Source organism: Melanerpes formicivorus, unplaced genomic scaffold, assembly GCF_026170545.1.
Source record: "Melanerpes formicivorus ecotype bairdi unplaced genomic scaffold, bMelFor1.0.p_v2 SCAF_13, whole genome shotgun sequence".
NCBI lineage: Eukaryota > Metazoa > Chordata > Aves > Piciformes > Picidae > Melanerpes > Melanerpes formicivorus.
Genome location: NW_027142365.1, coordinates 2785329 through 2795867, shown reverse-complemented (window position 1 = coordinate 2795867; position 10539 = coordinate 2785329). Strand labels below are relative to the sequence as shown.

The following is a 10539-nucleotide window of genomic DNA, read 5'->3' as shown; positions in this document are numbered from 1 at the left end:
TCCTTTCCACTGAAGAAGTGATTACTAAGCAATTATTCTCAGGTGATCATGTCCTTCCCCAAACCATCCCAGCAAGGAAAGTGAGCACTATAACAACATCACCTTAACAACATCACCTTTTACAGTACAAGAGTTCTCATGGCAAGATTCTTGTTCCTCTGGGGCTTGAATATCTCCATGTAAGATACTGGAACTAATGTTTGGGCTTCTTTTGTCAGGGGTGATGAGGCACCTGCCACTTCTGTTCATTTCTCCCCACTGAGAGCTCATGCCCCACCTGAGTAGCCAGAGACTTGCACAGAGGGAGAAAAATCAGGCCCCAGAAGGAGAAGAACCAAGCCCCCATCTGAGTTAAACCTAAAGATATGTTGCTTGCCCTAGGAAGAAAACTGCCCCCCAAAGCCATCTCATAAAATATGGGGAAATTCCTGCTGCAGGCAAAAGCAGAAATCATAGCTTGGTCCAAAAGTTTTCTTCTGCTCTCAAGGCCTTGTCTTAGAATCAATAAGTTTGGAAAAGACCTCAGAGATCACCAAGTCCAACCTGTCACCCAACACCTCATCTACTAAACCATGGCACCCAGCGCCTCATCCAGGTTCCTCTTGAACACCTCCAGGGATGGTGACTCCACCACCTCCCTGGGCAGCATATCCCAAGGGTCAATCTCTCTGTGAAAAACTTTCTCCTCACCTCCAGCCTAAACTTCCCCTGGCACAGCTTGAGATTGTGTCCTCTTGCTCTGGTGCTGGTTGCCTGGGAGAAGAGACCAACCCCCTCCTGGCTACAACCTCCCTTCAGGGAGTTGTAGACAGCAAGAAGGTCTCCCCTGAGCCTCCTCTTCTCCAAGTGATGTTTGAGGGTTGGAACTAGATGATCTTTAAGGTCAGCCCAAAGCATTCTGTGACTTCCAGTGTTATGACAGCACAGTACTAAAGTATGTGCAATAATTTTAGTGATGAGTAGACCCCAGTAGTGTGGAATGAAGTCTGACAGCAGAATTCCACACTGGTTTGGCCTGGGCAAGACAGAGGGGAAGAGGAAATCCAGACAGACACCCACAAAGACAATTGAAGTGTAAATGATTTGCACTAGGTGGAGAACAGTGTGTTCCAGAAGGAACAAGACAACCTCTTCTGAAGGGCTCAGCGTCCACATAACAGCAAAATGCCTCACAGGCAAACAGAACAGTTTGAAGTCACAATGTAGCATCTCTCTTTCATAGAATCAACAACAAGAAGGTTGGAAAAGACCTCAAAGATCATCGACTCCAACCTGTACCTGGACTCCCAGGCAACCGTTGTCACCATCCAGCAGAAACTGTGCCCCAACAATACTCTTATAAAGTAGCCAGGAGTTAACTACAGTTCTCCTCTCAAAATACAGAATGTGCCCCCAGTGCATGTGAATAGCTCAGTGGCTGCGAACAAGGGGGCAAAAGCTGCCAAAATTCCTCCACTGGGGACAACAATGCTGCTGGAAAAGCAGGCTGTGAAGAACACCCTGCTTTGTGCCCCCCAGCTGCCCAGTGTTTGCCTACCTCCTGAAGATTTCAAAGGTTTCAGCCAGACGTTAACAGGGGGCAAACACAGTCGAAAGAGTCAGCCTCAAATACCTCCCAAGGAGTTCTTAAAGCCTCAAGCAACTGTGTGAAGAGGCAGCTCGCACACTACCTCAGCATCCAGCTGGACGCAGTGAAGTCGTTTTGAGTCGTGATACATGTAAAACAGGGTGATACGTTTAAAACGAGTGTGTCCACGGCAAAAAAAAAAAAAAAAAAAAGTGGGAAAAGCATCGTTGCAGTGATTTAAGAACTCAATATCACATATTTATACAGGAGAGTGAAGGATTAGCAGTCATCCTTCATCACCACACCAAGGCAATTGTGGTGCTTGTTGAGAGCGGCAGGAAACAGACATAAAACACAAACCAACACGAAACAAAAACCCAAAACAAACAAAGAGAAGAAAGGAACCAAATAAACAAAAGAACCCCAAAGCCCCCTCCTCCCCAGCCAAGCAAAAGCCGACTAAACAAAACCAAACACTCCCCCCAAAAAAATCCCACCCCGCCCCAAATAAACAAAAAGCCCCCCAGGAGATTAATGCTTCCAGTAAACGAGAAGGGGAGAGAAAAAAAGATCAGGAACAAGGACAAAAGAATGCCAAAAAGAAGAAAGAGAGAAGAAAACAACTTCCCCCCCATGAAACCAACCATTTCAAATGCATTCCCCTTCGCAGCCTCAGAGTGGCAGAACGATAGGGGTAGGAAAGGACCTCTGGAGATCATCGAGTCCAGTCCCCCTCCAAGCCAAGGGAGGTTGTCCAACCCTAGTGGAATTTCAAGCTCTCACACCTCCTTACTCCACCGCCCTCACTCATTTCTGGTGTGTCAACAGGGCTCAGGGCGCTTTTAACTTCCCAGCACACACAGACCTCCGGCAGGCTGCGTATGGCACAGGCAGTGGAACGGGACGACAGCCTCCCACTTTCGCAGACACCTCCTTTATTAACACGGCTCTACTCTAGCAGCGGTCACGCAGCTTTCCCTCCCTCCACAGACGCTGCTCCGCTCCTCGCAGGGCAGAGAAGCGAAGCACCGCATCGCCCCCAGCTCCACCTCTCACCCCTCCGTGTCCCCAGCCCAGCAGCCAGGAGGGGCCAGCCCTACCACCTCACCTCTGCCCGGGCAGCCCTGCCAGGCCGAAGGGCTAGAGGCTGGCTGCTACCCACCACCATCTTATGGCCCTCCCGGCCGCAGGGGACGGGGCGGTGCGAGTCGCGGCACCGCCCTGCTACCCCCTGCGCCTTCCCCGCCCCGCTACCCCCTGCGCCTTCCCCGCCCCGCTACCCCCTGCGCCTTCCCCGCCCCGCGGCCGTTACCGGCGGCGCGACCGGGCGGGAGCAGAGTCAGCTTCCTCCGCGCCGCTTCGGGCGCCAGCCGCGGCGGCAGCGGCAAAGGGAGCGGGAACGGGGAAGGGCGAACCATGGCGGAGTGGAAGGGGGAAATGCTGTAGCGGGGAGGGGAAACTGAGGCAGCGACGCAGAGGCATGGAGTTATAGGATGGTATTGGTTGAAGGGCACTCAACCGTGAGTCCAGCTGTTAACCCAGCACTGCCAGGTCACCACCAAACCACGGTCCTCAGCACCACATCTGCGTGGCCTTGCAATCGCTCCAGGGATGGGGGCTCCACTACCGCCCTCGGCAGTCAGGTCTAGGGTTTGACAACCCTCTCAGAGAAGAAATCGTTCCTCGTGTCCAACCTAAAGCTCCCCTGGTACAACGTCCTTTTGTCACTGAACCACAGACTGGGGGAGGGTTGGTAGGGACCTCATCTAGTCCAACCTCCTGCTAAAGCAGGACCACCCACAGCAGCTTGCCCAGGCATCCTCCCCTTGGTATCAAGTAATAGAATGAGAGGACATGGCCTGAAATTGTACCAGGGGAGGTTTAAGTTGGCTATTAGGGAAAATTTCTTTCTGAGAGGTCAGGCATTGGAACAGGCTGCCCAGGGAGGTGGTGGAGTCCCCATCCCTGGAGGGGCTCAGGAAATGTGTAGACATGGCACTTCAGGACATGGTTTAATGGCCATGATGGTGTTAGGTCAATGGTTGGACTCCTCAATCTCAGAGGTCTTTTCCAACCAAAGCAATGCTATGATTCTAAACACCTCTGCAAACCCAACCCCCTCCCAACAGAGCTGATAGCCTGGCCTCCCAGCCAAAGGCACTGATGATGGAGCAGGCTATGAGGGAGAATACAAATGGATAGCACAGATTGGGGCTGCCCTCTCCAGTTCCTGCCACATCCTTCCTCCCAACATGATCTAGTACCTCTGACAATCAACCCAAATGTGTGTTTTGTGTCTAACCACTCTCATTTGTAACCTGCAGCCGTTGGCAAAGGAAAAGCCTGTCACATGTGCTAAGAAGACAAATGTGTGTGCCAGGAAAAGAGATGCAGGGCTTCCCCTTACAGAAACAGCAAGGTGCTCATTCAGGCTGCACACACCAGGACAACAAAGCTCTGAGGAGGCTTTGCACAATGGGTGGCAGAGAGGAGGCTCCTTGTGTCAACACAGGTGGCACAGTCTCACCTTTGTCACGTTTGAAGGACTCAGAAAGGATGAAGCACTTCATTTAGTGTTTGTCTCCCTCACAAAGACTTTGCCAACAGTCTCAAAGCTGACCAAAGGGTGAGGAACAGTGTGAGACATGTTTCTTGTCAGCAAGCAAGCCAACAAAGCATTTATTTGGTTGTGTACTTTCACACAAGGTTAATAAAACCTCTTCCCCACCACTCACATTCAAATTACAATCAACTTTTAATGAGATACTTCACAAACTCATTTTACAGCAAGCATCAGGTTGTAACCAACATGAGCATTTTTCACAGGTAAACTCCTCCCACAGTGGTGGCACAACCTGCTCTGGATGTTTCTGTCACAAATATGCACACAAGAGGGGCTTTTCCAGTCTGCCTGGGATCTTGCCTGCTTTTCTTTCTCATCATGCCCTTACACACACACACACACACACATCCCAGTCCAAGAGGGCTCCTGGAAATCCCTGCAGGCTGAGGAGGCACAGAGCTGGTTGGCTTTGAGGAAGCAAAGATGGACACTGCAGAAGCAAGAGCTAGTATGAAGAGAGAAGAGGAGCAGGGGCCAGTACTGGGCTGCTCTTAAGTCCCACAGGGGATGGTGGATGGAGAAAACCTCAGCTAGAGCCAGCACAAGGGATAAGGTTTTGTATACAAAGAGCTCTCAGAACAATCATGGTGGTGAAGCACCAGAGCAGGTTAGCCAGGAGCTTTAACCCCTTTCTCCAGGGACTGCAGCTAAAAGCTCAGGGATGGAGCAAAGGTCTAAGAGAGGGACAGGCTGGAGTTACCAGCGGGGTAACTCCTGCCAAAGGCTTCAGGGAAGTGCAGAAGGTTTTTCTACAAGATGAAAAAACAAAGAAGTTGATGCCAAAAAAATGATAATCCACCCCTCAATTGTTGTTGGCAACCAGAGGGCAGGCTGCTGCTGAGAGATTTGTCTGCCAAGCACCAGCACACCCACACAACTGTCACCCAGGGCAGGCATCAGGGAACCTCGTCTCTGTACCACAGCACTTCCCTCTCTGAAATGGTTAGCTAAGGAAGGAAGTGTGCAGGACCAGGGTCAGGTGTGCCTGAGGAACTGGCTGCTGCTGGTGCTGAATGGGGGAACCAGGATCTTTGAGAGCTTTCCCACCAGGGAATCCAAGTCTGAAAAGTGGAGTACCAGGTATTCTTCTTCCTGAACACCATCAGCAGTTAGAGTGGGAGGAAAAAACCTCAAGAATCAGCAAGCTTAAGAAGCAGCTCAGTGCAAGGAGTGATCTGCTCACCTCAGCCTGAGTATGTATCATCTGCAAGGCAAGAGCAGCATGATGTCCATTAACAAGACCCAACAGAGCACCACCAAATGGTTGTTCTGAACACAAAACCTCCCTGTGTACAACAGCTTTGGGTTCCTGCTGTTCAGTCCTACACTGAGGAATCCTGTAATGCCCCCTCCCCATCCAACACCACAAGCAGCACCTGAGGGCACAGCTGCCTTCCCAAACTCACCCCACAAAACTCTCTTCTCAGTAAGGCAAGTGTGCAATGAATTCCTCATTTATTTACCCGAATTCTTTGGCCACCACTGGGGAATACTTGCAGTGAGCTTCACTTTGCCCCCTGCTAGGTTGAGGCTGAGAGGTTCGTTAGCATTGGCTAACCTCAGCAAAGCAATGCCAAGTTCACCTCTTCCAGCACGGAACTTGCCAGCCGACTTTCCTGCCTGGGTGAGGATCTCAGCCCCCTCGGGAATGCTGTCGCTGGGAGGAGGAGCCGAGAGCTGCACCGGCAGCAGCCGCTTGCGAATGACGCCCACGTGGTGGGTCCTGGCTGTCAGCTCCTGCCCAATGTAACAGCCTTTGGTGAAGCTGACACCGTTCATGTAGGCCAGGTTGGATTCCAGTGGGAGGGCTACCCCAGGAGGGAGATCTTTCACACCTTCAGGAATTCCTAGGGAAAGAGCAAAAGCGAGGGGTGAGTGCAGGAAGACTTCCAGTGTTTGAAATACCTGGAAGATGCTTCCTCTGGGAACTGCAAAACCAAGAGGACCCACACAAGAAGCTGTGTGAAATACTGACCTTCCCAGTGCTCCAGCATCACAGAATCATTTAGACACACTCCCTTACAAAGACACCAACACACAGCAATGCCAACAGCAGCAAAATCTTTCTCACCCACACCCCACGGGGTTACTGCAGTCAGTTATTTGGAGCTAAAGGACCTAAGCTGTCTTTGTCAGAGCCCAAATGCCAAATGTCTGACCAAGTATTTCTTCTTCTGACCAATGACACAAACCAGGTTGATGGCTTTTTTAAGGGGAGTGTTGGACTCAGCCTTCCACATCAGCCCAACAAGACCAGTGCTGGTGTTTAAGGGAGGCAGCAGAGCTCTGCAGTTCAGCCCAGTTTGCCCCATTAGCAGCTTGCTTTACAGAACCTGATGGACTCAGGTTTAAGCAGAGGACCATCACCTTTCAGATGCTGATTTAATTTAATCCACTCTCTGTGTGGACACAGTAAAATCAGTGGGAGCTCTGAGCAGGCACAGAGACTCCCAGCACCAAGTCCCCTCTTCAAGCAATGAAGCTGGAGGTGGGGAGATTCAGGCTGGAGGTGAGGAGGAAGTTCTTCCCCATGAGTGTTGAAGCCCTGGAATGGGTTGTCCAGGGAGGTGGTTGAGGCCCCATCCCTGGAGGTGTTTAAGCCCAGGCTGGATGAGGCTCTGGCCTAGTGTGGGGTGTCCCTGCCCATGGCAGGGGGGTTGGAACTGGATGATCCTTGTGGTCCCTTCCAACCCTGACTGATACTATGATCCACCCCTTGGCCTCTGAGTTAACTCTGCAAATCCAGTCCTCCATCCTGAGGGAAGTCAGTTGGGGTGTTTCCTTTTCCTTTCTTAGCAACATGGGAAACACACAGACTGTGTCTGATGCCCAAAGAATCACAATGACTCAAACCACAAGAAGTTTCCCCTCTAAGAAAAGGAATGATCTTGGTTCTCTTTTGCTCTGAGCATTCCTGACCCAATGCCCAAAAGCCTTAGTCATAGGAAGCTGTACACAAATATTGCTCCTGGCAGCAGGCAGAATTGTAACTGCCAGATCACTTCTAGCCTCAAAGCAGCAAATAAAATTAGATATTCTACACATTATTCATAGAACACATCAGGTTGGAAGGGACCCTTGAAGGTCATCTTGTCCACCCCCCCCTGCAGTGAGCAGGGACATCTCCAACTATCTCCAACACCTCCAATCAGGTTGCTCAGGGTCCCATGAAGTTTGACCTTGAGTGTCCTCAGGGATGATAGTATGACATATTAAATGTTAATGATATACTAATTAAGCAAGTTAAACACATTGAGACATAGCAGTGTGGCTTTCAGACTTTAAGGGCAAGAAAGCTGGGGAGGGGTCTGGAGCACAGCCCTGGGAGGAGAGGCTGAGGGAGCTGGGGTTGCTTAGCCTGGAGAAGAGGAGGCTCAGGGGAGACCTCATTGCTCTCTACAACTACCTGAAGGGAGGTTGTAGCCAGGTGGGGGTTGGGCTCTTCTCCCAGGCAAGCAGCACCAGAACAAGAGGACACAGTCTCAAGCTGTGCCAGGGGAGGTTTAGGCTGGAGGTGAGGAAGCAACTCCTCCCAGCAAGAGAGATTGGCCCTTGGAATGTGCTGCCCAGGGAGGTGGTGGAGTCCCCATCCCTGGAGGTGTTTAGGAAGAGCCTGGATGAGGCACTTGGTGCCATGGTTTAGTTGATTAGATGGTGTTGGGTGATAGGTTGGACTTGATGATCTCAAAGGTCTTTTCCATCTTGGTTAATTCTATTCTATTCTATTCTATTCTATTCTATTCTATTCTATTCTATTCTATTCTATTCTATTCTATTCTGCTCTGCTCTGCTCTGCTCTGCTCTGCTCTGCTCTACCTCTACTCTACCCTACTCTACTCTACTCTAATCCTCTGTCTTGTATCAGCTTCTGGACTCTGGTAATACAATGGAACTGTGATAATGCATCCAATCCAGTGTCACAGAGTACAAAACAGGACTTGGCTTTACCTTGTTTATACCTGTGCCTGTGGTAATCCTCAGTGTTTCCAGTATGACTTCCAGGGATAATCTCTGAGAGATTTGCCCCTTTCTTTGTAATCAGTCTCCAGCCCATGACTTCTGTTCTGGGGTCAGGAGTTAAAACCAGAGCTTGGTCTGCACACTGAGTGAGGGAACTGGCAATGTCTCCACCCCCCTCCCTGGGGAGGACAGCCCACAAAGAGAGGTCGAGGCAAGGAGCGATGTTTACTTTCCTCCGGATCTTGTACAGCTTCAGATGTTTGTGCAGGGCCTCCAGCACGCTGCTGTCACACTCCAGCAGGATGTGTGGCTCTTCTTCTGCACTCTGGTGAAGCCTAAAAAAAGTAACACCTACAAGGTCAGGCAAACAAACCCTCAGAGCAGCGGAAGCCAGCACGCTTTGTCTTCATCCTGGTACGAGTCCAGACATCTGGGAATTCTCACCCAAGGCTGCTGGTGTGCACCAGAGCAGCACTCAGCTCCCCAGAGTGAAATACCTGCGCTTTTTCAGCCACCCATCCCACTCTTTTCTAGTAAATATTCCCCTCTCCTCTCCTGGGAGCACAAACAGGTCACAGAGTCATAGAATCAGTAAGGTTGGAAAAGTCCTCAGAGATCATCCAGTCCAACCTGTCACCCAACACCTCCTGACTACTAAACCATGGCACCAAGTGCCACATCCAATCCCCTCTTGAATACCTCCAGGGATGATGACTCCACCACCTCCCTGGGCAGCACATTCCAATGGCTAACAACTCTCTCTGGGAAGAACTTCTTCCTAACATCCAGCCTAAAGCACCCCTGGCACATCTTGAGACTGTGTCCTCTTGATCTGGTGCTGCTTGCCTGGGAGAAGAGACCAACCCCCACCTGGCTACAACCTCCCTTCAGGTAGCTGTAGAGAGCAAGAAGGTCTGCCCTGAGCCTAGTTCTAACCCTCCTGCCATGGGCAGGGACACCTCCCACTAGACGAGGCTGCTCAAAGCCCCATCCAGCCTGCCCTTGAGCACCTCTCAGGGAGGGGACATCCACACGTTCCCATCCACAGGAAGATACCTGTAAAGGCCATGCAGCCCAACCCTCAGACAGCAGCTCCAGTCCCCTCAGCACCTTTGCAGCCTCCGCTGGAGTCTCTCCAGCAGCTCCCTACCCCCTTTGCTGCTGGGTAACACACAGAGCCGCCAGCCCGGCATGGGAAACGCCCAGAGTGGGCTTTGTCAATGGTCCGTTTGTAAAGACAAGGCAGAAATGAGCCCGGGATGCCTCACAGCCCGGGATGCCTCCGAGCCCGGGATGCTTCAGAGCCCGGGATGCCTCACAGCCCGGGATGCTTCAGAGCCCGGGATGCCTCAGAGCCCGGGATGCTTCAGAGCCCGGGATGCCTCAGAGCCCGGGATGCCTCACAGCCCGGGATGCCTCACAGCCCGGGGTGACACACAGCCCGGGATGCCTCACAGCCCGGGGTGCCTCACAGCCCGGGATGCCTCAGACACCAGGATGCCGCACAGCCCGGGCTGTGAGGCGGCCGCTGACAGGCCGGGCCTGCGAGCGCGCCAAGGCCAGCCGCTCCTGTTCCCATGGCAACGTGACGCGCTCCCCCCTCCGCTCCCGCCGTGGCCTCGCCCGGCCTCCCCCGCTCCCTCCGCTTGGTCTCACCTGTACAGGATGACGTCGTACAGGCAGCGGCCCTGCACGTTGAGCACATGCGCGTAGAGGGCGCGCGGCAGGGCCGCGGTGGCGCCATCGGCCGCGGGGGGAGAGCCGTCGGTCGCGGGGGGGGCGCCCTCCGCTACCAGCCGCGTGACGTCATTAGTGAGCAGCCCCTGCAGGAAGACGGCGGCCTCCGCGCCCCGCACGTCCAGCAGCGCCCGGCTCAGCGGGAAGCAGGCGGCGGCCCCGCTCCCCCCGCCCCGCCACAACCGGCGCAGCCCGGGCAGGGCTGTTATTGCCGCCGCTCCCGCCCTCACCAACATGGCGGCAGCGCTGTCAGAGGGGCCCGTCGCTGCCTCTCGCCAACGCCGTCGCTGCCATCTTGTGTGTGTCCCCGGGGAGGGCGCCACCTGCCGGCGGGGAGGCGGCAGCATGGGGTCCGCCCCTCTGCCAGCTTGCTCCTCCCCCGCCCCGCCGGTCTCGGCTGTGCAGCGGTGGTCGCAGGCTGGGGGAAGCGCCCGCACACACACATGGGCAGTGTCCGCGTCTGCCCTCCGTGCTGCACAGAGCGCCGGGAGCACCGCTTTGGTCCCCGGGCACGCAACTGCTGTGGAAATGGAGGAAACCGCCCGAAATAAACCCACCTGCTGCCTGTCCCCTGCTCTCCCCCAGCCATTCCTGGACGTCATGTAGTCCAACCCCTCTGCTAAAGCAGAGTCACCCACAGCAGCTTGCCTAG

The 10539-nt window shown here is 53.3% G+C and overlaps 1 protein-coding gene across 1 annotated transcript; it reads right to left on the bottom strand.

The window, feature by feature from the left end:
* Nucleotides 1–4221: 4221 nt before the first annotated feature.
* On the bottom strand, nt 4222–10200 carry IBA57 (iron-sulfur cluster assembly factor IBA57). The gene is made up of 3 exons (XM_068145852.1): nt 9807–10200; nt 8139–8485; nt 4222–6037 (listed from the first exon to the last, which is right to left on the bottom strand). Exons 1-3 carry the CDS (start codon nt 10121–10123, stop codon nt 5646–5648), a joined length of 1056 nt encoding a protein of 351 aa, XP_068001953.1. The 5' UTR covers nt 10124–10200; the 3' UTR covers nt 4222–5645.
* Nucleotides 10201–10539: the final 339 nt, after the last annotated feature.

Coding starts and splice junctions, on each gene's coding strand:
- IBA57 (XM_068145852.1), bottom strand. CDS start 10,123: ATGTTGGTGAGGGCGGGAGCGGCGGCAATAACAGCCCTGCCCGGGCTG. Junction 8,486..9,806: donor TACGACGTCATCCTGTACAG/GTGAGACCAAGC, acceptor TACTTTTTTTAG/GCTTCACCAGAGTGCAGAAG. Junction 6,038..8,138: donor CAGGCACAGGTATAAACAAG/GTAAAGCCAAGT, acceptor CTCTTTCCCTAG/GAATTCCTGAAGGTGTGAAA.